Raw genomic sequence first — 26,945 nt, 5'->3', positions numbered from 1 at the left:
CATTTTTTAATGGAAAAATATTTGGCGGTGCGATATTTCTTTTTGCATAATTCTATTGATTATAATAATAATAATAATAATAATAATAATAAAGATAGTATTAAAAAAAAAATAAATGATAGTTGTAGTAGTAATAGTAAAATAGTAATAGTAGGAATAACATGAAACAGAAGAAAAGAAAAAAAAAAAAAGAACAAATAAAATTACTCGGAAAGACCAAAAGCCATTATTTCCAACCAACTCCTTCGAATTATGCTTACGGCATTTATGACACGTTGTTGGTCTCCGTAAAAAAAAAAAAAGGTAAAAAAGTGCCAACGTGCGTATGCGTTATGTTTGTCATCATTTCACTTGTAAAGGCATGAAAGAAAGAAAGAGAGAGAGAGAGAAGATACGTGATTATTATAGTAAGAAAAGAGAGAGAAAAAAAGCCGATAAAGATACACACCACTCACATACATACACACACACACACATACACATACACGCGTGCGCAAATACGTAAAATAAAAATGGTTGTACCAGGTAAAGAAAGAAAGAAAAAGAATAAATCAGAAAAAAGAAAAATGTCAACCATAATCGTGGTCATTGTTCGTTATCGGTTGGTTGCTTCTTCTTCGAATAAAAAGTATTACGATAATCGCTAATATGTATTCGTGCCTCTGCTCGTGCCACTTGTTTAGAAATGATTAAAATATATATATATATATATATATATGTATACATTTTTTTTCTTTTCTTTTCTATTATAGATTATTATTGAACAACGAAATTGTTTCAATCTATATGGTTTTTTCATGAAACGTCGATGAATAAGAGACCATTAAATTTTAACATATCAGTTTCTTTTTTTTCGTCAACATTAATTTATCATATTATCTCGTTATTATGATTATTATTTTATTTGAAATTTTTTGTTAGCTTGTGTGTTTGCATTTTTTTTTTTAAACTATTCTTTTTCGTCGACGTAACACGTTTCACAAGTAAATAAGAGAGAGAGAGAGAGAGAGATGTTAGAACAAAATAGAAAAAAGGAAAGTAGGAGTACGCCTAATCACTGCGACGATAGAAGAGATTTGTATCTCTAAAAGTGTAAGTAATTAAAATGGAAGGAACACTTTCCTCATTTGTGTTCTTTCATTTCCTTTTATTTTTATTCGATTTCATTCATTTTTTCTTTTGGTCTGCTTTCCCCTCTTCCTTCTTCTTTTTTTTTTCTTTCTTTTTTTAACGCCGATTATGCGAATTTGAGATCGAAGGAAGTATCGTAAGTTTATTAATAACGTTGTCTACCTTTTCTTTTTTTGTAAAGTAATATCAAGAAAAGTAAAATATCAGCGAAATAAAATCCAGCCTGGATCTTCGTTGAATTTTACACGTTAAGAGAGGATCGTATGTTAAACCACGAATGACGACGAATGCTGCTGCAGTATGCTAATTAAGAAAAGAAAAAAACCTGGACGACTTAGTTCCACGTATCGTAAGATTCGACATTGAAAACGTGTCTTATTTTATTCAATTTTAATTATTTTATTATTTCATTTAACTATTAATAATATCGATAGACACAACGTTATATATTTTATCGATAATTCTTCGATAATATTTTTTCTAATGAATATTCTATAAGCTACGTGAAAACAATTTCTAAGTAAGTATAAAAATTCGATTAAATCGAATATAACATTTTCTAAATTTCTAAATCTTAATTTTTTTTTTGATTACTATAGTCAAAAAATAATGACATAATAATTTGATATTAAAACTATTTATAATATAATTTCAAATAAAATGTTGTACGTATTTTCAATCAATATCATTATGAAAACAACGTTATTTATATATTCGAATGAATTCGTATGATCAAATTCGAATATGTAGTACTGGTTCTACGAGTTACGTCGGTTGCTTAAAAAGGTCGAATGGTGGTAAAGGAAAAAAAAGGAATGAAGATAAAAGGATGAGAGAATGTTGGAACGACGTCATATTTATCTCGATGTATTATCGATCACCGGTTAGACAGAAAGAGAGGGGAAGACAAGAAGTATACACACATACATACACACATACATACACACATTAAATGCAGGAATGACCTTTGGTTGAATTTTAAAGAGTATAAACGAGTGACCCTGCATGATTCCTACTTACACATAGCTGAGATTCATTACGTGCATCGGAATTGATCATGTAGGTGCATGTACAACACAGGAGGGGCGGGGGTGGGGTAAATTTAATACGTCCGTGTGCTCCGGTTTGCGATTAACGATCAGGAATATAGCTGCTATCTCTCTCTCTCTCATTTACGTCCAGGCAATATTCGAGGTCCGAACAATTTCAGGTTCCCCCGTAACGTCGGCGGATTAGGGTGCCGATGCTAAGAGGAAAATTATTGCATTGCTGCTATAGTAACATTAATGTCGATTACTACGACGTTAACTTTGATCGTATTAAGAAACTAACCGCGTTATATACTGTTCGAAGTATTATTATTATTATTATTGTTATTACTATGATCGTGTTGTAATATATAATATTAGGTTGTCCGAGGAATTTCGTAACAATTTTGTTGAAAAATCGTTTTAAGGTAATATAGTCGATATAAATTTGTTATTGAAAATACAATTGCATAATTAATTATTATTTTCATATAATTATTTATATTCATTCATAATTATTTCATTCATAAGAAGAAGGTTTCTATTTTTTTTTTTATTTTTTTTTTTTAGTATTATTTAAAATAACGTTGAAAAAATAATAATTACTTTATTATGAAAATGTAAAATAATAATATACAGAGAAACATTAATTTGTCTTTTGACAAATACTTGACAGTCAAGAAAATTCATTAATATACATTGTGTCGTATCATTTATCATCGAATTATCATAATAGTTATCGTGTGTTTTCGTATAATTAACGTTAAGCCTAATTATTAAGGAAATTTATTATAAATGTGATAAGTTTTTTAATAATAATATTTGTCGAAGAAATAACATGAAAATTAAGAAGGAATATACGTTACAATTTGATATTATTAAATCTTGAATATCTTTGTGTTTGTTTGCGTTTGATCTAAAAACACGGTTGTTAGACGATGAAACATAAAGTTAGATCTATATCTGAGTTTCTACAATGGACGTTTAAAAAAATTCAACTTATAATCGAGAAATCGGATCGAGGTCGTAGTATGATTAGGTAAAAGATTAACCGTATAATGAACGGTATCGTATAGCAATCTACGAACAACATTAAAGCTATCTTTATTTTTCTCACTTAATGCAAAATTTCTATATATATATGTATATATATATTTACTTGTGACTAACTTGGAATGTTAAATAGTATATAAACAATCTGATGATCTCAAAAAGTTAATTACATTCTAATCACGAATAGGTAGTAGACACCAGGGTCGAGGTTGCCGACAGTATTCCAAAAGAGAAAGACATATTCATTCAAACGTCTCTTTCTATTATTTTAAACAAGCACGTGTAAATATAAAACCTGTGCTACCGGTATTTTTTCAAATTTTTCCTTCAGGTATATATATATCGTGTGTCTCATAGAAATATATCATAGATAATGTGAACATGCTAGAGATAACGAATACATGCACATACGTTTAAACTTCTATTTATTTCATTTTCGTTTGACATCAATCTATGTTTTTAAACTCGTCAAACGAGAAACTCGAGTTTGAAGAAGGTTTCTATTTTTTTTTGAGATTTCTTTTTTACTATTATTTAAAATAACGTTGAAAGAATTATTGAGTATTTTTATCTTACTTTTCACTGACAACGAGTATAATACGATTGTATTATGTACGTATATAACTAACTTAAATAACTAACTTAGTAAGTAAGTGAGTACATACGAGATGGTAAATGAGGATTCGTGAAATATAAAGAAAGAAAGAAAGAGAAAGGTGATTGTAAAAGCAGAGGTACAAGTTGGTACCACTTGGTTGGTACTCAAGTATCGAAGATGACGACTACGACAACGACAACGACGACGACAACTACTACAAAGGTATTACTTGGTGTGCACGTAAGGGAACGAAGAAGGGAGAGGACAGGGTCTTCTTCTTTGGAATACTCGTTCGTTCGTTCGTTCGTTCGTTCTTTCGTTCTGTTGGCTCGGGTTGGCCTGGTACGAGGGCAACGGCCGGTCAAAGTCCCTCCACCTTCGTAGTTGCACGCGCTTCATGGCCTTCTTCTTCTTCTTCTTCTTCTTCTTCTTCGTTTCTCTGGTTCTTCTTTACTTTACAGGACTAACAACCAACCAACAACGTTTCTCCTCTCTTATTCGCCATTCCACTAAATAAAATTCTTATAATCTACTCCGTACAGTAAATCTATACACACACATACATATATATATGTGTATATGTATTTGCGTTAACATTAAGATGAATTAAAAGTTCACGCAGTTTTTTCAATTAATATTTCCAAAGTAAATTTTACAAAAAAAAAAAAAAATAGAAGAAACAATTCATTGTGTGCAATTTCAAAGTAATGTTTTGAACGTAATGAACGCACGAACTTTTTGATTCATTCTAATAATTATGATAATGAAATTCATTTATATATTTTGATTTATTTTAGATACAATATTTGTATGAGGATTTAATTAATACGCGTGCAAGTTGGCACGTAAGTGTATAAACTCACATGTCAGTTCGGGGAATTATTATTATTATTATTATTATTATTATTATACGTACACCGTAATCGGGATGACAAACACCTTGGTATTTTATCGATATGATTTTGAAATGACTTCAATTCTTTTTTCTTTTTTCTTTTTTTTTTTACCAATTTTTACCAATCATCGATGACAATCGTGAAATGCGTGATAATAAAAAGGAAACGTTGATACAGAATTCTTATCTCTATTGGTTTTCCGGCTTGGAACTTACCGGGCGTCATTAAATTCATAAAATAAAATTAAAAAAAAAAGAATGACGTGCAATTATCTTTACTTTATTTTTCCTTTTTTTTCTTCGAAGATTAAATTTGAAACATGAAAAAGTTCTCGGAATTGAGTTTCGTGTAAGATTTTCGAATAATTTTTGGCAATTTTTGTTTGTTTGTTTGTTTGTTAATTAAATCCACGACAATTATTTATTCGTCGATGAAATTTCTAGAAATGTCTCGCGTGTCGACGAGAGAGATTTGGATGATATTTATTTATGTTTACCTGTTTACTCAGATCAAATTCGAGTGGTAATAATTATCGTTCTACTGACGACACATCATAGAAGAGAAACATTATACGTTTAACCTGCTCGTAGTATAAATTACAAAAGTTTCGTAATACTATTACCACGAACGTAACCAACATTTATAACAGATTGTTATCTTACGTATAACAATTAACGCGTTGAGAATTATTCGATAGAGAAATCCGTGCCATTTATAAACACAACGATCGACAGAAATTAAAAATAACAACGTCGCGAGATTATCTTCGAGAAAAATTCGAAAATCAGTGCAGAAAAGAGAGGAAATGAAATAAAAAAAAAAAGAAGAAGAAATCAAAGATAAGAAATCTCAATCGAGATATTAAGAACAAAAAGTTACAATCGGAATATTTTTCCATGCTCATTGATGAAGCGAATCGATAAAATTCAATCGAGAGATTAGATTTTCCAATGGAAGAAAAATTAATTAATACTTTAAAGTATATTAAAAAATAGAAATTCGATATTTCATTTCGTGAAATTAAATAAAGAATTTCTTCCTGAAAAAAGAAAATCTCGTAACGTGTTACGTTTAATTTGATTATGTGCGTACACTGATCAAGGATCGGTACGATTACATAAATACAAACATATGTAAATGTATATGTATATTTGTAAACGTGATATTGTAGATACATACATAACATATGTCAAATATATACGTTGGCAGCAACAATAAGAAGACAGAATAAAGCTCGGTTAAAAAGATTCTATGACAATGTAGTTATAATAATCTATTGTGCTGAAAAGTACTTCACCTCTTTTTCATTCTATTCTATTTTTTATATTCTACATACACACACATATATATATATATATATAATACAGTAAGTTTTATCTTCCTTATCTTTGTTCACTCACACATGATTACACCGTAACGTGTTACACATCAATCACACAAAAAGATATCCACATTTTTTGACTTACATATTAGACATTTGAGAAGATTGCTGCGCAATCATCGTCGTGTTTGCTGATAACGTAAGTTCACGAGATTGAATGTTGGTCGAATCAAGAGAGGTACGATTAATATACGTTAACACTCTATTGATATAATTGTAAGATATAGAGTAGAAACTTATTAGTCTTGTTTCATCTGGCGACACGTTTGGAGAATGATAATCATTCTTTCTCTATCACACGATTCTTAATACCTAGAATTAATTAAAGAAAAAAGTAAATAAGAAGAAGAAGAAGATGATGATGAAGTAGAGGTTATGAAAATAGAAGAAGATACTTGAGGAGAGAAAAGAAAAATAAGAAGAAGAAGAAGAAGAAGAAATGCAAGATTGCTGAGTAATCGTATTCTCTCGAAGGAAAGAAGACAGGAGAGAGGACGTGTCGTCGTATTAAATATTTCTTTCGTATCCACGTTGTTACTTCGAAACAATGGCGACGTTTTTAACAACGTTTGCCGCATTGAAAGATCACGTGAAAATTAAAGTCTCCGAGGATGCGGCATCCATCGATAATATCGGTAAATATTCAACGTTTCTTGGTTGTTGTTTTATTTTTCTTTCTTTTTTCTTTTCTTTTTAAAAATTAGTGTCAGTTGATAAATTCTCAAGTGTGACATAGTTCAACGATGTCAACCATTATCGATGTATAATCAGACATGTGTTGTTGTTTTCTTTTATATTCAATTACATTTATTTTTATATATAAATTATATTATAATAAACAGAGAGGTAATTGAATGATTATTTTTCCTCACAGTTTTCAGATTACATTACAGAGTAACGTTCGTGGCTTTACTCGTTGGTAGTCTTTTGGTATCTGCTAGACAATACGTGGGTGAACACATAAGGTATAATAGTTATTCAAATGAAATTGGAATATATGGAAAAATTCAATGAACATTATTAAATGAAAATTTAATTGTGTGAACAGGTGCATAGCAGATACGTCGATAAAATTGAACGTTATAGAAACTTATTGCTTCTTTACGTCTACTTTCACTGTGGTGAGCCTCTATAATGTTTGTATTTAAGTTATGCAAGGAATGGGGGAACGATCCCTTTCATATCCGTGAAAACGAGAGTCCTGTAATTTGTTATACGAGTAATTATACACGAGTTTCTTATCGATCAAATGAAAATTACTTGCAGGTAAAACACATGAACGGGTCGTACGTTAACAACGGTGAGATACCACATCCTGGTGTTGGGCCGGTTAGTAAAGATGATGAGGTAGTTCATCACGCTTATTACCAATGGGTGCCATTCGTTTTATTTTTTCAAGCTCTTCTATTTTATATGCCACATTATTTTTGGCGTAAAGCGGAAGGTACGTGAATTTTCTTTTCAAACAATCGATATCACACAACTGTTTATTAACTCTTATACGATATATCGCGATTAGATGAACTTTAGGAAAAAATATATAAAAAAGGAAAATAAATAAAGTAAACATTTAATTAATCAATTCCCCGTTAGATATAGATAAATAGATTTAATGTCAACTATTACTCATCCGATATCACTTTTAATCATATTTCCTACAATACAATACAATATGACGAATAATGCCATTATATTCTGATTTCTCGAAATGAACTGATTAAATAGATTTCGTATCTTAAAATAACAACACGTTGAATACTTTTTACTCGCAGGTGGTCGTCTTAAAGCTTTGGTCTCAGGTTTGCACGTGGCTTGCATGGGTTTGCATGAAACGAATATGAAAGTGAACGATAAATATGTGGTCCCATCGAAAGACGAGGTTGATGAAAAAATTCAACAAATACGAACTTCCTTCATCCAACGTATTTACATTAATCGAACTTGGTCCTATTATTTAAGTTTGTGCGAGATATTAAATTTCGTTAACGTTGTAATGCAGATTTATTTGACCGATTGGTTCCTCGGAGGGGCCTTTTTGAGTCTTGGAAAAACGGCTGCTGACACCAGTTATGGTGGAAGAATGGAACCACTCGATGTTGTTTTTCCTAAGGTATGATTCATATCTACTTTCTTTATCTTCTTTATTATCTTGTTCGTTCGGTAAGATGCTTTCTTTGTTACGTGTTTCAATGATTAACAGGTAACGAAGTGTACATTCCACAAATATGGTCCCACAGGTACGATACAAACTCACGATGCACTCTGCGTTATGGCATTGAATATCATTAACGAAAAGATTTACACGTTTTTATGGTATTGGTTCATTATTCTATCCTTTCTTACATTGCTCGGGCTTATCTGGAGATTGATAACCATGATACTGCATTCTAGGTCAGTAATCATTTGTTTTATAAAATTCTTACGTACGAATATTATCAATTTTTTTTTTGTTCTTATTGCATTTATATAATTGTGTTTTTTTTTTGGGTATTTCTACACAGAAGCGAGGGTTTCAACAAGTTACTTTTTTCCATGGCTTGTCCTGGTAAATATAATCCTTGGAACGTGGTCAGGGTTACTAGGGAATATCATTTTGGTGATTGGTTATTTTTGTATTACATAGCCAAAAATTTAGATAATTACGTATTCAAAAATCTTTTAGAAAGATTAGCGCAAGATCTCGATAACATTAATCAAGGACAATATTATAAGACTGCTTATTTAGATGCAGAAGAATTTCCATTAGAGGAAAAATGATGATAATTTATCAATAATAATTATTTGACCGAATATAGAAACGAGAAATAACGTTATAGAGATAACCGTATTATCGTTTAAAACGTTCCACCAAGATAAGACTGCATATTTTCATATTTCTAAAGTGACGTATTATTATCTTACGTATTAGTAACGGAAGAAGTGAAATAGTATGGAAGAATTGGAATATTTTCACCGTGAAGAAGAGGATTATTTTCGAGGAAAATCGTTAAATAAAATTTTGTTTCGTTTATCGTTTTTTTTTTTTTTTTCTTTCAAAATATTTCAAATATGCGTTCGTATTTTGTGAAGTGATAAGAAAAGACAAGAAATAAGAAATGAAAAAAAAAGGAGAGAAAGATATTACCAAACGGGAATGGTAGACGTGCGCGTTACGATGAAATGTGTTCATTTAGCGTCAATTCTGAAAGTGGTGTTCTTAACACAATGGTTGGCCTTTGTCGAGTACGGGGGTTGACGCTGCGAAAAATGGAACTTAAGAATGCGAATCGAATGGGAAGGAAGGAAAGAAAAAAAGGGTTCGAACCCTTTTCTAACAGTCATTCACGATCCTTACGAGTTGTTCCCTCTTTCGGTTCTCGAAATGAGCCCTTTTTCTATTTATCACCTCCATTGTCAAACTTCCAACGAAAGGAATCGGTGGACCGATTTTTTTCTTCTTTTTTTTTTAAGAACCAGTCGGTATTGAATAGCTTTTTCTCTTTCTTTCTTTTTCTTTTTCTTTTTTTTACATCATCTTCTTTTATATACACGCGTATTACGGATTTAGAAAAAAAGAAATGGCTTCCCCGATGATTAGAAAAATTGTCCTTGGAAAGAAGACTTTCTAATCGTGGACCATATCGTTAAACGAAATCCTCTCTCTCTTTCATTTTCTTTACACGCTTCTTTACACGAACAATTTATTTCAACGAGGCTACGTAGAGTAGTAGATTAACGAGCTTATTTTTGTTGCATACACTCGGTGACTTCTCGATCATGATCTCCTCCGTTCTTATTCCATCTGCCTTAAGCATCATTCATACGGTCTTATAAATATATTCCATTTTTAAATCGTCTTATGAAGTATTTTTGTCTCACCACGCTGTATTTTTTGTATATTTATAGCCCTGTCTTTATTACGTTTCCCCATAGAATACTTTTGTCTTTTTTAGAAAGTGTATCAATTGAGAAAAGAAGTAAAGAAACTTGTTACTTTGTGTATAATAAAAAACAAAAATTTGTTTTAATATATTTAACCAAAAGTTCATTATTTTTGATGTCAATAAAATTACTGTTGCATGCAAGTAAAATATTAATTTAAAAATGCATGAACTTTTGATTCATCCTAACATATATATACATAATCTCATCACTCGGTTATAAAATCTATTAAAATAGATTAACGAAAATAAAGAACACTTGTCAACCATTTGTAAGTATAAACCGTAACGTTTAATTTAGTTTTGTTGCTTTTTTTTCTATTTTTTTCTTTTTTCCTTTTTTTCTCTTCTTTCAAGCGTACGCACACGAACGTGCTCGGATTAAAATGTTTTATCGTCGCGTGACAGAGTGACAAGAAGAGAGATAAAAAGTAAATAGTTATTTGCGTGTCGATGCTCCTCAAGTCGGACATATTTTTACTTGAACGTGCGTTAACTCGAAACAACATTTACAATACGGGAACGTACGGTACGCGTTATGCATGGCAGGTAAAGTATACACTTGTGTTGACTTCTTAAACGAGTCTGTCGCATAGTTAAGATCGTTAAATCGTTATATCGTTGAGATCGTTTATAAACGTATTGCACAGTGACCTATTAATTCCAAGAGTAATCTTTTAGTTTTTATTTTTTTTTTATTTTTCAAATGAGTTACATGTGTCTTTATGTAATCGTTAACGATCGAAACTTGAATTAAAAATAAAAAGAAAAGGAAAAGAAATGATTAGAAGGAGAACAATAAAAAGATAGATTAAATTTTATTCAGGAAAATGTTTTAAGAAAAATATATAATAACGTTTATTAATAATAATAATAATAATAATAATAATAATAATAATAATAATAATATAATAAAATATAATAAAATATATATAAAATAATATGATAAAATATATATATATATATAATAATAATAAAAATAAAAATTTCTTAAATATAAATATATATATATATATATATATATATATATATATATATATATATATAACATAAATGCAGTTTTAGTACAGTAAAGTCATTCTCCGTAGACCTTCTAGAAAGACCGAACTCATTTTCTATGAGTCACGAAGTTGGGAGATAACTAAGGGTCGGTAATGCTTTTATAATTCTATCAAATATCTAAATATAGAATGCATGGAATTTAACTTGAAAATATATATATATATATATATATCTATCAATTTTTCCATTTGTTAAACGTCATTAGTAACGGAGTATACGAGGAGGATAACATTCGACTGATTGACAGAACGAATAAAATGAAGTATAATAAATCAACCGGCAAATCGGCAACGATTAATTATCTATGATAACTAACGTAGTATCTTGGTGAGAATGGTAACGGTTAATTAAAATAATGATTTATCGAGAGAACTAATTAGAATTATAAGAGGAAAAATCGGTAAAATATTATCCCTTGTGTGCGAATATTTCTTCAAGTTTATTATATATTAAAGAGTTCACTATGAGTTGTGCATTATTATAAAATTATTTTTTGTGTTGCATTATTATATTAAATATTTTCATCAAATTTATTTTATTATATTAAAATTATTTTAATTAACATTATATTATTATTTACATTATTATATATATATATTACATTTTATTAATTTAATATATTATTTATATATTAATTTAATATAGAAATTAATTATATTAATATATAAATTAATTATATATTAATTTAATATTACATATTATATTACATATTAATATATATATATATTACCATTATATTTATTTATTATATTAAAATTTATTTATTATATTAAAATTTATTTATTATTAACTTTTTGAATTGCGTTATTATATATAATATACAACAAGAGTAAATATATAAAAGTAGTATATATGAATATATGTAGAGGTAAGAGTATATATAACTGTAACTCACAGTCCCTTGACTCGGCACAGTTGGGTCTCACGAGTTCAGGTATTATTCATACGAAAGGCTCGCGTGGGCCGTATCTCGGTGGTCCCTCGAACAAAGACCGGCTTTAGTCTGAGTCTGTGGAAGCTGGGACTATCTCGCTAGAGAAAAGCAAAGTCTCCAAAGCCAGCTGGATATATTTTCTATCTCGTTTCAGTTAGTTTTTCCTCGTCTCGTGCGGAATTACTACCACCATAACCAACACCACCACCAGCACCACTACCACCACCATTCTTAAGGTTTTATCCTCTGTGTAGACGATTTAACATTGTTCTCTCATTTCTGACCCAAGTATTTGTCCCAAAAATTCCATTTATTTGAATCCCTTTTTCCCCTCAGGTAGAAAATGCATTTTCTTTCATAATTCTATTGGAATATAATGTAAGAATTAATATATTGCATCGATGAAGAAGAAGAAGAAGAAGAAATGAACGATTGTTTAAAAAAAATTGACAACAACGGAATATAAGGGAAACGTACGAGTTCGATAAATAGAAATAAAAAAAAAAAAAAAATAAAAAAGAAAGACAAGTCGACGAACTTTGCTAAATTATTATTCACGATTTGTTCGAATGTTCCGTGCAAGGCACCTTTCCGAGCGATCCTTCTGTCTTTGATCGGGTCTCCTTTCTTTCTTTGTTCCACTCCAGCTTCCTTTGTGATTCCAACAACTCGTATATGCACTCACTATGCATACTAATGTGTTCATGCGTGTACATACCGGCCTACTCGTAGGAACAGGAACATTATCTCGTTTGAATATATTTTTTTTCAAGGAATTTTCTTCCTTTCTTTTATCATTTTTTTTTTTTGGATATCATTAAATGAACGATACATATTAATTCTCGATGAAAATTATTCGTCATAATGTTTAGGGAAAATAAAATGAAAGAGAACACGTGATAATAATTTTTGTTTCTTAGCGAAATATCAAAGGTGTGTATATTACCTTTATACTCGTTCCCCGATGAACTTTCTGTTAAAGTTCGTGAGAAGACTGAGGAATTGGTCGGATCGGGTGGGAATATATCTGACCGAGACATCGGTGTATCGCATCTTCGAACAAAATAAAAAGAAAAAAGCAGATAAAAAAGAGCATATCTTCGTTCGTCGATGATCGAGAATGATCAAGGTAGAAAGAACGAAGAGAATGGTTTTAAGGTAGAACGTTCCGTTCGTTTAATCTGCAAATATTACTTAACATACTTAACATACGTATTTCACTTGGTTATATTTTGTCGTATGTTTTTATTCAAAATTTTTGGTTCCTCTCGTCCATCGTCGTCGTGGCCCGTGCCTTGGTAGAACGTAAAAAACCGGTTTGAAAATTTATCTCCGAAACTATACTTATATACGTTCTCTCTCTCTCTCTCTCTCTCTCTCGCGAGATTCCATTCGTTCAAAAGAGAAACGAGTTAGATCGGTGTGGTGGGTGGGTGGTCATTGGGAGGGGGGGAGAGGGCTTTTTTTTAATCAGATATCTAAACGAAATTTAATTTTTTTCTTTTACTCGGAGGTTCAGATAATAACTTTCGTATCGCGATATTTAGAAATCATTTCAATTTAACCCTTTGCACTCGATTTCGGGCCAAATTAAGTAGACATTTTACAGGTACTTTAAAAATATTTATAAACAAACAAGCGTATAGAAATAATAAAATATCATTGGTTTATTCATTTATATGTCGATAAAAAACCAAAACTGTAATTAGTTTTGGTTGAGTTGACACTTGAAATCGGCCGGGCGCCGTATCGGCGCCGCTCGAGTGCAAAAATTTTTTTTATCGATCTGCGTTAAGTATTTTTTTTTTACAAGTTTATACGTGTATGTACATATATTATCGTCAAAGATTATCTAAGAATTCTTTTTAGCGATGATATATTGGCATACTGACGAATACAACGGATTACGAGTTATGTCTCGTAAACTTGATTATTGCGACCGGTTATTTCACGAAGTAAGTAGGACGGCAGATGCACTCTCTGGCTCTTCTATGAGTGCATCTCCGTTAACGATAGGCTTGGAAAAGTCGTGTCATTATTTCGTTATCGGTTTTTATCGCAACAACGTACGATAACAACAACGTAAGATTTTTTTCCAATTTATAAACGAGATTATAAGCATCTCTTATGGAAATGAATTTTATGCAACAACAGTTTTTGCTCTCTCGTTAATATTATTCTCTACGTTGACATTTCTTTGTTTAGTTAAATAAAAAAAAAACATCATCGGTCACGTGTTAATTATTATTCTTAAATAATTGTGTTTTCTTTTAGAAATAATGAATTAAACGATTGACCGCATAGATAGAAAATATTTTCGATTATATTCGAGACACGAGAATGAAAGGATTTGAATAAGGTACAGGAGGAGTCTACCAGAGAAGAACCATCCACAGACTCGACATACATTCGTCACAATTGACACGATTGACCCGCAGAGGTTCTCAACTTGTACCGTCCAACGAACAACCGGTTTGACCAGGTCTAACAAGTACATTCCAAAGATCAGTGCACACGCGTATAATACTTTTATGTTAGAGTACGTTATGAAAAACGTCTAGCGATCATGATTTATAATAAATATATAATAACAGAGCTTGTATATATGAAAATTTTTAAAAACTTTCTATTTCACTTATACTATCACTCGTTAAATAGTAGAAAAAGAAAATTATATAGATATAAGTAACATTAAATAAATGATTATTTAATAGCATTATTACAACACACGCACATATTACTTTAATCATCGGAATGCGTTTTCTTCATAATTTCTATATACAGTGTGGATAGTTAATGAAAGAAAAACTCGTGTAAAACAAGAACGAAATATTGAAAAGATGATTTTCACATTAAAAATCAATCAACGTTTTGGAGGATTCCAGTTAAATGACTACCAACTACCAATCTACACATTCATAAGTTCTGAGAATGATGATAGTTGAGAATTATTCATGCCGCTTGTTTCAGCGTCGCTTATATATATTTATTTTTCTTTTTTTTCTGTCTTTCCAAAGGTCGGTAAATTGTTAAAATTAACACTTTTAAGTTGGGTGATGAAATGATTGATGCTGCGTTTTTGTTTTTGTTTAATTTAATCGATGTAACACAAATTAGGAAGTTAGAGTTTCTTATCGAGATATAAATATACAATTGTATTGAAATAGATGTTTAGATGATCAAAGAGGAAAGAGCAATTTTTCGGTAGAACCGGTACGTCACAACCGGTTCATTGTCGTTGACCATAAGCGGGCTCTAATTACGATAATTGTGTCTAAGGACGTAGAATATACAAAGCACGCGAGCGAATGAGTTAGTGAACGAGTATGCTAGTGGGCAATGTTCACAGTAGGGGAGCGTAGGACGTAGTCGACGATGTGTTTCGTATTTTGATATATCATTCGTGTATGTGTTTCTCAAATAGATATCGTGGATAAAGAAATTAACATTAAGTTTGGTGCTATTAAATAACAGGTATATTTTTTTGGTTTCTTCATAAATACCCACGCACTTTTACGATTTATTAATTCGATGTTTATCGTATTGGGGACGAAATAACATCGTTTAAAAATCATTTTGATAAACCTCTGATGAGTAACGAATATTGATATTACTAAATTTATGAAAAATTACATATTTCATGTATGTCTAATGTACTTTCTCTTTTATTTTCTAACAAAATAATATCATTTTTTATATAGATATAATTTTTAAGTGGAATTATATTGTTTTGTGTTACATCTTACAATTAAACTTGTTACTGAGTGAGTATGTGTGTGTTGTGTGTAGATGGTACAAGATGACGGTGCCGTTATCTTATAAAATAGTAAGATCGATCATAAGATCATAAAATATATTGCAAACTGTGTGATAAGATATTTCATATTTTTTTTTAAATTTATTTACATTTTACATAAAATATTCTCTATATCATTGAATATCGAAAGGAAAATATTTTTGTAATATTATCGACGGTGAATATTTATTTTAGGTATCTCATCGTATCTACTAATATTTAACTCAGACAAATCATTCCCGAAGGTTCTAAAGATTAACCGAGACTCAACGTTTCTTACCATATTTGAAATTGTCCTTGCAAAGAGAAAAAAGAAAAATAATAATAATAATAAGAAGAAGATGAAGATGAAGACGGATATCGTAACTGTTGAGATATTATAGTAGACAGTCGAGGAAAAGCATGTTCTGTAGTATCGCGTTGCTGTGCCGAAGCAGAAGTTACAACTGTTGGTTGCATCATGTTGCACATCTGGTCCGTGAACTGCTTCTGGTATGGTGAAGAAGAGGACGCAGGAACATTAACATATGCAGCGACGTAGGAAGGCAAGAACTTGCCTTGAGTTTTGTATATTGAAAGAAACATTTATGTTTCGTCATCATCGATATATATATATTACCAATATCGATAACAATTTTATTATTATATTGTTATATACAAGTATATATAATATTATTACTATATTGTTATATATATAATATTTATAATAATATATTAATAATTATAATATTATATATTATAATTTATTATATATATTATATAATTATTTATATTATATATATTATAATTATTTATATAGTATAATAATATTACACAACGTATCATTTTTCTATTTTCTATTACGAACTTTTAATATTAAATATTTTCTCAGTCATCTTTTCGAACTTTACGAAGATAAATGTGCACTATAAATAATTAATTTAACGTCGAATAACGAAATATACAACCGCAAGAAAAAAAAAAAGGAAAAAAAAAGTAATAAATATAAACAATAGGTATGACGTACACGTCGTATGCGTTTAACACACATATAAAAACTTGACGTCGCGAACGGAAGCAGGATGCGGGCTAATGGATTTGAATTTTTTTTCTTTTTTTTATACTGTGATTCCATTATTACTGATGAATTTATATTCGTGATTCAAAGTTAAAGAACATTTCAAAACTTGCGATGACTAAAAGCTCGTATCCGTGGAATACGGAAGAATGTAAGTAATCAAGCAATCTTTGCAAGTAATGTTAGTCATAGTCATTTCGCGATACCGCGGTCATCTGGAGTTAGTACTTATATGGTATGTTCAAATAAAAAGAGAAAGAAAAAAAAGGAAAAGAAAAGTAAAAAGAGACTTATAAATGCAGTAGAAAGTAAAACTACAGACACTACGGTGTTCGTTGAGTCTGACCGTGCATTCAAGGAGACCAAAGAAAAAGAAAACGGTCAGAAAGAAAAAAAAAGAGAGAGAGAGAGAGAAGGGACGGAATTTAGTACGTTTCGAAGGAAACTTTCAACAATTTTTTTTGTCCTCGAGGGACCTTCGAGCAAGATTTCACAAAAAGAAGGTCTAAGGTAAAAGGAAGGAGGATTATAGTTTTAGCAATAAAATCTTTGTTAAAAGATATCAATAAAATCTCGGTCAAAGATGAAAAGAATTTCTAAGTAAAAATACTTTTGTGCGCGCGGTTCGTATAATTTTTCAAACGATTATAAATTACATGGCTTTTGTACGATTCTTTTTATGGGGTATATATATATATATGAACAGCAGGAATTTTGAATCGATCGATAGAAAATTTTATTTCTTTTAGGAGACAGAAAAACCTGACTGACGGTTTTCTATGCCTGAATGAAAAAAAAAAAAATATATATATATATAGTAAGACACATGTTTCTCATCTATTTTGTACATAAAGGGGTTTTAGTTGCCAGACTCCCTTCGTGGTATTTTTTCTTCCCCCCTTCTCCCTTCCCCCCCATGAAAATTTTATCGGTCCGACGTTTCCCATTTTTCAAATTTTCCAAGAAATTCTTAAGAACTTATCCGATTACTTCGACCGTTTGGAATCATTTGTAACTTCGGAATAGAAGAAAAAAAAAAAAAAAACTCTAGGAAATAATATTGTTGAAAAAAAGAACAAGCTGAGATAGATATTACTTTTTTTTTGTTCATGTATACCGTAATGTTATATGCGTTCGATAGCTGGCAGCACCGACTTCATTTGGCACGATCATCGTTATGATCATAATTATTCTATAAATCATTTCTTTTCTTCTTATCGAAAGTCAAAATCCGCGTTAACTTCATTTAATTATTGTATTTTTTTGAAAACGCTATCATATATTATTGAAATCAATATAGAAAAAAATATATATAATAATATATTTCACTTTTAAACACAAATCTAGGAAACGTAAAATTGAAAATGAAGTATCAATTAATCGTTTGATCATTTTCGAATCGATGATTGATAAAAAAGGTTTCTAAGGGCACTCGAATCTACAATCACGGAAAAAATCTTCACACACCACACACACACACACTATTACATTAATCTCGTATACAGTTTATCGTATAATCGACGCAACGTACGATCTACCCAATCGTTGAAATCACCAATGAAGCGTAACGATCGTTGACTCCGTTTTTCTATTGTTACATAGGACTCAAGGAAAAAGCCCTTTTGTCGTGTATCGATGTACCAACTAGCAAGAGAGAAAACCTCGTGGTATGAAGAACGAAAATCGGATCTAAGGTAATAATAAAGCATGTTGAGAGAGACACGCAGTACTGTATGTGTGTGTGTAATGTGTGTAGCTCATTGGTAGCAAAAAAGGAAAGAGAAAAAAGGAGGGAGAGAAAAATAATAGAAAGAGAAAGAAAGAGAGAGAGAGAGAGAGAGAGAGATAGAACGATGTAACACATGCATGCATCATATTGTGTGAGAGTTAAAAAATATGTAGACGAGGTGGGAGAGATCACATCTGGTCCCCTCTTCGTATTGTGCTTATACCCCTCTCTTTTTCTCTTTAGTTGTGTTGCTCCCCCTCCGGTAAGTACAACGAGCACCCGGCATCCGCAGCCGAGCCCCTCTTGTGCTACCGATTTTCCCCTTCCCCCTTTTCCGAGGAGAAACAACAAACCATTGCGGTGTTCTCCTCGTCAGTCGGTGTTCGAGAGTACTGCCACGCGTATTACGTGCGTATATTTACGACCTACGAAGAAAATTAAAAGAAGAATCGAAGTATAAACGCATTTGATATTAGCGCATAGACACACAACACACGCGCGCGCGTACGCATACATAGACAACCATCTTCCAGATCTTTTTTCTACGCCTATGTATAACAACGTAACTTGTCGGTTGCGTTCAAAAGGATCTAACACGATTCTCGATTGCATTCTCGAGTGAAGAAAGAAGAAGAAGAAGAAGTGGAAGAAAAAGAGAAAGTGGAAAATGGGGGATACGGAAAGAGAAAGAATTTGAGGGTAAATTTATGGAGAGAGAGAGAGAAAGAAGAGAGGGGGAAGGATAATTTGGAACCTTGAAAAGGGATGGAGAAAGGGGATACAAAACGGGAATAGGGAGAAGTAGGAAGGAAGAATAGACAAACGAATATCGATAGTTGAAAACTGCGCGTTGCTCTTTTATTTCTCTGTACGTTTAATTTATTCGAAAAATAAAGAAAAGGTATAATACATTAGATACTTTTACGTAGAAAAACGAAGGAGAAGAACGTTTTGTTTTGTTTTGTTTTTTTAAAGAAAAGAAAAGGGAAAGTAATAAGAAAGAGAGAGAGGGGGTCCTTTCTGTTTCGCGCGCCATAAACTTAAGTTCGGGTGTTTCCGGTCGAACTCGGTTGCATTCGGGCAGAGTCGTGCGCAGCTCAACACGTGTTCGAAAAATGTATCGGTAAGGGCAAACTAGTTCCGATTCGTATCGAGACGGTCGGTTGTGCGTCTACGGGTGGTGGTTGTGTTGCTAGTAACCTAGGTTGTCTCTTTCTATTTCCTTTTGTTTCATTTTACGTTCGTTGACCTTACTCGTGTTCTCTCTCTCTTTCTCTGTATCTCTTTTACTCACGCGTTCTCGTTTTAATTCTCATTATTGTCATCTTCTCATCATCGTAGTTATCACTCATTGCCGGTTTGTACCGAGCAAACGAGCAAGCAAGAAAAAAAGGAAGAAGAAGAAGAAGAAGAGGAGGAGGAGGACGCGTTCAAGCGTGGTGAAGGGCAACGCATATAGCACAAGGGTGGGGAGACGAAGAGGACCTAAAGGATCGTCATTTGTCGTTCACTTTTCGAGAAGAAATAGTATTTACTTAAACTGTGGCCACTTAACAGTGGCTGCTGACGAAGGGTCGGCGTGTATTCCAGCTTGAAGAGGTTTTCTTAGGACTAATATTCTTCGTAGTCTTCTGTTAGAAGATAAGAAGAAGAAGAAAATATATTTTTCGATTGAAAAATTGAATAAATCAACGAAAAGAAAAAAGCAATCATGTTAAGACTTCTGGGTGGTCTTGCTTATTACCTCAAATGGCAAGAAATCTCCACCGGTTCTTTGATCTTTCGACTGCACAACAATTTTACATCGGTGGTGCTTCTAGCCTTCTCATTAATAATCACTGCCAATCAGTATGTTGGGAATCCAATTTCCTGTATCGTGGATAGTAGCCTACCCCAACATGTCATCAACACTTACTGCTGGATAACCTCAACGTTTACGATGCCGGATGCGTTCAGTCGACAGGTAAATGTACTTTTTTTTTTCCCCCTTCCTATCCCAATATTTATCTCTTCCCTCCTTAAAATTCTACTCCCTTACGCTCACTTTCTCTTCTTATTTTTGTTAAAAATTCGCGCCATTTTGTTTACACTAGAGAATTCTTGTCTTCCTTTATTCGGATAATATTTTCTAGGTTAGTTTCATAAATCTCTTCGTAGCATTAATCCTTATCAAGGCTTTTGGATATCAATGAAGAAGTCGTTTGTTAAATTGAATCGTTCAACAATTCGATAATGGTTCAACGTTGATTGATATTATTCTATAAGTAACGCCATTTAAAGTATTCACGTATGATATATATATAGATACACGTACATCAGTATTATTTCTTCTCTGAATCATTCATTAAAACGTTCTTGGGTCAATCCGTGTTCCTTTTCAAATTTAGATCTATTTATTCTAACGATTTATTAAATCGATTCGTGTTAATCGATATTTATATTTATATATTTATATATTGGTCAACGTGTGATAAAATCGTTCTTGATAGATCGAAGATCGAATTCAACTACTTTTACGATACAATTACCGGATTGCGAGTATCAACAACCGCGAGATTATCGATACTTCGAGTTTTTCTTCTATTTTTTCATTCTCCCTCTCTCTCTTTCTCTATTTCTAAGGGGTTGTTACACGTGTTATAGGATATATATCGTTTACATATATCTGGAATCAATGCAAAATCGGAAGGTCTCTTCGATCCTATTCGTATATTAACTTTCGAAAGGATATTTTACTTTTACTCGTTTTCTTTTTTAAAATAAATCTAAAGTATTTATGTTACAGCCATCTACGTACACTCAATATGCGTTATCCAAGATGTGTATAAGAGGAGTTATGATTCTTATGGTATAAAAAATAATCTACGTATGATTCACGAAACAAAAATCTTAATGGATATTTTTTAATTAATAAATAATTCCTTGTTTCTCAAGATCGAAACGTAGTATCATTATACGTTTCACTTTCCATAAACATTTATCTATCACTGTTTTCTCTTATAAAGATAAATATATGTAAGAAATTATCACCAAAAAAATATCTTCAGCAGACCCTGCGACACACACACACATACACACGCGTGTTTTTTTTTCTCACGTTATCTTCGTCGTTCCGCTATGTAGGCACCATGACAAAAAACTATGGCGTATAGAAAAATTCACTTTTAAATACATTAGATGTATATATATATATATGTATTATGTATGTATATATGTATATACTTACCTCATCATAACGACTTTGTGTCTCATTATTTATCATTTAATTATTCCGCAAGAGATTCTTATCGCTTACATACGGATAATCGTATTTTGTTCCAACCCTCTTCCTCCTCCTCCCCCCTCCCCATTTTCCTTTCCCAATGATTCGTTAAAACAGGGCGCGATGTGTTACAGAAAGTCGGTCAAAGGAAAAGAAAAAAAAAGTTTATCTTATTCAACGCTTACGCGATTCTCTTGTATCTCCCACATGGTTCGCGTTTTGTCTCTTCTTTCTCCTGCAAAAGACAAACCTTTACAAATATAAATCATTTCTATTAATGAAATATATTCGCAAAATACTTCGATTGTAAATAAATGCGATTTCTTTTTTTCCTTTTTTCAATTTAATTATTATTTTGTGTGAAATATGAAATTTTTGATTTAAGTATTTTGAGATAGATAGAAAGAAAGAAAATATTTCTGCCAAGGATTTCTTATTATGTTATCTCTTCTTCTGAAGTAACTAATAAAAATAATAATCCGAGAGAGATCTTCTTGGAATATTGAATCTTACCCAACATCTTCCGTTCGTTTTCACTATGTGTGACGAATCTCATGTCCGAGTGCATAAAACAAAGGGACGCCGACATTGTGGTGTATCTTTTATGGTCAAGACCCCCCTGTTCTTATACTATATAATACGTACATAACGGTTTAAACATTCACATACGAAGAGAATATTAAGGTCCACTTATTCGTTTCCGGTCAATTTCATAGCTGGTGTATATGTTAATTATCTAAAGGTTTATAAACATACACACTACCGCTATATATCATCCTGATTTTCATCAATTTACATCCATTTATTTATATCGTTTGTAATTTAACTAATTAATCATATATTTTTTACCTTCTATAATAATACCAGCCATTCTCTGACTGTTAATTAAAAAAACAAAATACATTTGTTGGAAAAACACTTAAAAACACAATTTAATGTGTTTCAAAATGGGGGTTTTATTTACTATCAAGTCAGATTATTATTAATATATATTTTCGAAAAATGAACTAACGGTTACAAATAAGACGGGTTTACAAACCTTCACTCATAATAAAATTCCACGATACTTATGTTGCAAGAGTTGGTTTTTTTTTTTTTCTTTTAGGAAACCGTATAATTTCTCGGTAGATTGTGGTCGTTTAGGTCATTAAACCTCTCTCCTCCAGACTACTTTTTTTTTTTCTTCTTTTTCTTTGGATCGGCCAAAAAAAAAACCGTCTATAAAAACAGTCTGCGTAAACGCGATGAAAGAGACGAAAACACGGTTGTATCTAGCATCGAGCTTAAGTGCAGAAGGAGGGGTTGAAGGGACTACAAAAAATTGCAAGCAAACGTTGTGAAAACCTAACCGAGGTTGGCATAGAGCTTTACTGTGATGGGTGGAGAAGAACAAGAGCAGGGTGGAGAGGAGACCCAGAAAGGGGGAAAGGGAAGGGGGGGGGTGCGGGGGGGGGGGGGGGGTGGTGGCCGGACGTAAGAAGGGGGAGAGGAGGGGAAAGAGGGGGCGGGGCCGAAGAAGGCGGGGGGGGGGAAGGGGCCGGGACACGAGAGGAGAGAGGAAAAGAAGAGGCAAAGGAAGGGGTGGGCCAGGTAGGCAAGAAACGAACGAAGGAGGGAGAGGAAAGGCCAGGGGAGGCGAGTGAAGGGGGAAGAAAAGGCAACCGAGAGAAGGGGGAGGAAGAAAAGAATGAGGGAGCGAGCGAAATAAAAGATGAAAAAAGATGGTAACAGGATGGCAAGGATAAACTTTGGAGAGAAGAAATAGAGAAAGGAAAAGAAGGGAGAGGGATAAAAAGAATATAAGGATAAGTATTGGGGTTGTATAGGAGATAGAGGAGGTCCGAAGGTAAGCAGCAAGGTGAGAGCATATGTGGGGAGCGTGTATTAAATTCGGCTTGGGATAGGCAAGGAATAATGAGTTCATAGGTCAGCCGATGAGGGAAGGGGCGGAGGTCCATAGGAGGCAAGAGGGGGCACGACGAGGAGGGCGAACTGACGGGGGAGAGGTACAAGCAAGGAAAGACTAGCCGGATTACCAAGGGGGTTGCTTCGTACGATTCTTCCGAGGGAATGACGTCGTGTAGCAGTGAATCTGCACGGCGACATAAATGGTAGGTTGCGATAAGAAATAATATAGAACTACAATAAATGCATCCGATAGTCTCATATTATGATACTCCGTTAGTACAGTGGATTTATGTATCCTCTCTTACAAGTTCTTATGATAGCACATCAATAAGCAGCTGTTACCAGTGAACACATTGAATTTCTTGCAACCGGCTATTTGGTCTCTTTCTAGCTGATTTATCATAGACCGTGTATGCGAGCAGGCGTTTTAATCTGTTTAACGTTTCCCGTTTCTTTCTTTATATAATTTGGCATGTGTATGCCGTTTGTTGTTTATTGGTGTTTTGTAGATTTAGTCTCATGATTTAGGTTAATGACGTGAATTGTTTTTTTCTTTCTTAGGCAAGTTTGTGCTATGTACCTCAATGGCTCTGGAAGATGTGGGAAGGTAACCTGATGGAGTCATTGGTCATGGGAAGGAATTAGGGTCTTGATAAGGAAGAAAATTTGAGCAAGAAAAAGTCTATGTTGATGAAATATATTTTGTCACATTCATCGGTAAATATTAAATATATACATAATATAATATATAAGAAGACATTTGATATGTTATGATACTTGTTAAATTTTTAAAACAAGAATGTGTTTTGTTTATGAATAATTAGAGGAAACAAAGTAAAAGGGGTGTATACATATATATGTTCAGAGATCACTCGTGTTAGATTCAATTTGGTCTCATTGAATTCAATTCGAGTTAACTCAACAATTATTATTTGTTCTTTCAGGGGCACAAAATGTACGTGTTTCGTTACTTCTTTTGCGAATTGTTGTGTCTGGTGAACATCATCGGACAACTGTACCTGATGAATCATTTCTTCGGTGGAGAATTTTTAAGCTATGGTTTACGGATTCTACACTTGTCGAGTAGCCCGCAAGAGGATCGTTATGATCACATGATTTACGTATTCCCTCGCGTTACGAAGTGCATTTTTCACAAATATGGAGCTTCCGGTACGATACAAACGCACGATTCATTATGCGTATTACCGCTGAACATAGTCAACGAGAAGACTTACATCTTCATTTGGTTCTGGTTTATGATTCTCAGCGCTGGCTTGATTGGTCTGCTCGTTTACAGAATTGCTATATTTTTCTCACAATCAATTAGAGCGAGATTGTTGCATTTGAGTTCGTCTGCCATACCAATTGAAATATGTTCTAATATTTGTAGAAAAGTCGATATTGGTGATTGGTGGATACTTTATACTCTTTCTTGGAACATGGATGGTGTTGTTTACATAGAATTTATCGAAGAATTAACGAAAAAACTTAGTTCCCATAAATGTCCACCAATCAATGCTTAAAAATCTATCGAACTTATTGTAAAGTTATATATCGAATTTATTTAGTTGAATTATTATAAAACAGAAAGAACTGACCAATAGTTTAGTGACTCATTTTGACACGTTTCATTATTACATTAGAAGAGTATATATATATATATTTTGAAAAATTGACAATTATATATTTTCGTGATTTTTGATAAAAAAAAATTTTAAAATGTGTCATGAATAGTCGTCGTAAGATATTTTATAGATAAAACGGGATGAGATATTTTTCGCCATTTTTGATAATAATATTTGAAACGCCAATGACATTATTATCATAAGATAATTTGTAGGATAAACAAAAAAACAAGGATATATCCTTATTAATAATTTTTGATAACAATTTTGGAACTATAGTGATAGGAAACTCTAGTTTATAAGATAAAAATATCATTTCGTTTCGGTAGTTGATACTACATGATTTAGATAATTAAATATACCATATTTACGAGTAACGTATAGGAGATTATTAAAAGAATGATTTAACATGTTGTAAAAATCATATAAGCATTTAGTTACTTTTTTGTTTAATTTTTATATACATGCGTCTGAGTCTGAATGGGTCATTTTTATTTGTACTGATTTCATGATCTATAGATCATCAATTAATCTTGTACTTCGCAAACGTTCCACATGTTGTTGCTCGAAGATTATTCGTGCGTTTCTATTGCATTTCCTTAAAGCATAGAACCCCTTTGTAATATAATTATTATTTTATTAATATTCATAATATCTTTTGATAACATACAAGTTCATTCGTGTGCTGGAAAAAATATGAATGCGTGCGTGGTACTATACATTTTGTAAAATCAATTGTGATTAACTTTCATTTCTTAGCTAATTTCAAATCGATTATTCATTTCATTCTTAGAAATATTTAATATCATTGAATCATTTACAATCAATGGTATTTATAATTTACACGCGTCGTTTTATTTGCGAATAAGAAGGAAGGATAATATTTTATGTTTCTTATTTTGTCCTACGTGAAAAATTATCTCGAAACACATACATATCGAAATTTATTTATTATAATTACTCGATATTATCGTCTAAGTAAGATTTCGTTTATTTAGGATGACCAATTTTTATAAAACGATTAATGACCAACTTGTGTTCCAGCATAAAACAATAGTGGCAACAACAACGATAGCAATTATTAATTGTTATTAAAAAAAAAAAAAAACAAGAAAAAAAAAAGACTTCCAGTAAACTGTCGTAAATCTTTAAGCAGCTTCGTAGTACGTAAGACACAACAAATTAGCTTTAACAAAATAAACAAAAGTTATTTTGTATAAGTAAAAAAAAGAAACAAAATACGATTGTATAAAGATATTACTTTTGAAATGATCTCGAAGTTATTTGTTATTTTATTCTATCATCACGTTGATGGTTGAAAACCAAATCGATATTATCTTAATCTTAATTTTCTATCATTCTCGTAGAATTTAGCGTGGGATAGACAAATGGTATCCATCAACGAGGAAATAAAATAAGAAGATGAAGAAGAAGAGGAAGAAGAAAGAAAGAAAAAAAAGGAAGAGTCATTTAATACGTAAAATTTAGGAGGAGACAAGCATATCAACAATGTTGGAAAACGGCAGACGGAATACGTTTATCTCTTAGTGACTGGAAACGTCCAG

The 26,945-nt window shown here is 32.0% G+C and overlaps 2 protein-coding genes and 2 long non-coding RNA genes across 4 annotated transcripts; all 4 read left to right on the top strand.

Annotated features, from left to right (window-relative positions):
- The first annotated feature begins 2,832 nt into the window (after positions 1–2,832).
- On the top strand, positions 2,833–8,904 carry LOC122523015 (innexin inx7-like). The gene is made up of 7 exons (XM_043644531.1): positions 2,833–6,722; positions 6,962–7,052; positions 7,136–7,208; positions 7,354–7,531; positions 7,860–8,197; positions 8,288–8,478; positions 8,589–8,904. The coding sequence occupies exons 1-7, from the start codon at positions 6,635–6,637 to the stop codon at positions 8,842–8,844; spliced, it is 1,215 nt and encodes a 404-aa protein (XP_043500466.1). The 5' UTR covers positions 2,833–6,634; the 3' UTR covers positions 8,845–8,904.
- A 6,431-nt stretch (positions 8,905–15,335) lies between these two features.
- LOC122523046 lies at positions 15,336–16,130 on the top strand. Its single transcript, XR_006305233.1, has 2 exons — positions 15,336–15,477; positions 15,995–16,130. It is a non-coding gene; the product is annotated as an uncharacterized LOC122523046 (long non-coding RNA).
- Positions 16,131–18,707: 2,577 nt separating this feature from the next.
- Positions 18,708–20,273, top strand: LOC122523043. Its single transcript, XR_006305230.1, has 2 exons — positions 18,708–19,284; positions 19,927–20,273. It is a non-coding gene; the product is annotated as an uncharacterized LOC122523043 (long non-coding RNA).
- A 4,047-nt stretch (positions 20,274–24,320) lies between these two features.
- On the top strand, positions 24,321–26,652 carry LOC122523036 (innexin inx1-like). Its single transcript, XM_043644561.1, has 2 exons — positions 24,321–24,472; positions 24,700–26,652. Exons 1-2 carry the CDS (start codon positions 24,440–24,442, stop codon positions 25,276–25,278), a joined length of 612 nt encoding a protein of 203 aa, XP_043500496.1. The 5' UTR covers positions 24,321–24,439; the 3' UTR covers positions 25,279–26,652.
- The last annotated feature ends 293 nt before the right edge of the window (positions 26,653–26,945 follow it).

The sequence above is a fragment of the Polistes fuscatus genome, unplaced genomic scaffold (assembly GCF_010416935.1).
Source record: "Polistes fuscatus isolate 324 unplaced genomic scaffold, CU_Pfus_HIC Scaffold6, whole genome shotgun sequence".
Classification (NCBI taxonomy): domain Eukaryota; kingdom Metazoa; phylum Arthropoda; class Insecta; order Hymenoptera; family Vespidae; genus Polistes; species Polistes fuscatus.
The sequence above is the reverse complement of the archived record's forward strand: the minus strand, read 5'-3'. Positions and strand labels throughout refer to the sequence as shown.

Coding starts and splice junctions, on each gene's coding strand:
- LOC122523015 (XM_043644531.1), top strand. CDS start 6,635: ATGGCGACGTTTTTAACAACGTTTGCCGCATTGAAAGATCACGTGAAA. Junction 6,723..6,961: donor GGCATCCATCGATAATATCG/GTAAATATTCAA, acceptor TTTTCCTCACAG/TTTTCAGATTACATTACAGA. Junction 7,532..7,859: donor TTTTTGGCGTAAAGCGGAAG/GTACGTGAATTT, acceptor TTTTACTCGCAG/GTGGTCGTCTTAAAGCTTTG.
- LOC122523036 (XM_043644561.1), top strand. CDS start 24,440: ATGTTGATGAAATATATTTTGTCACATTCATCG. Junction 24,473..24,699: donor ATATTTTGTCACATTCATCG/GTAAATATTAAA, acceptor TTGTTCTTTCAG/GGGCACAAAATGTACGTGTT.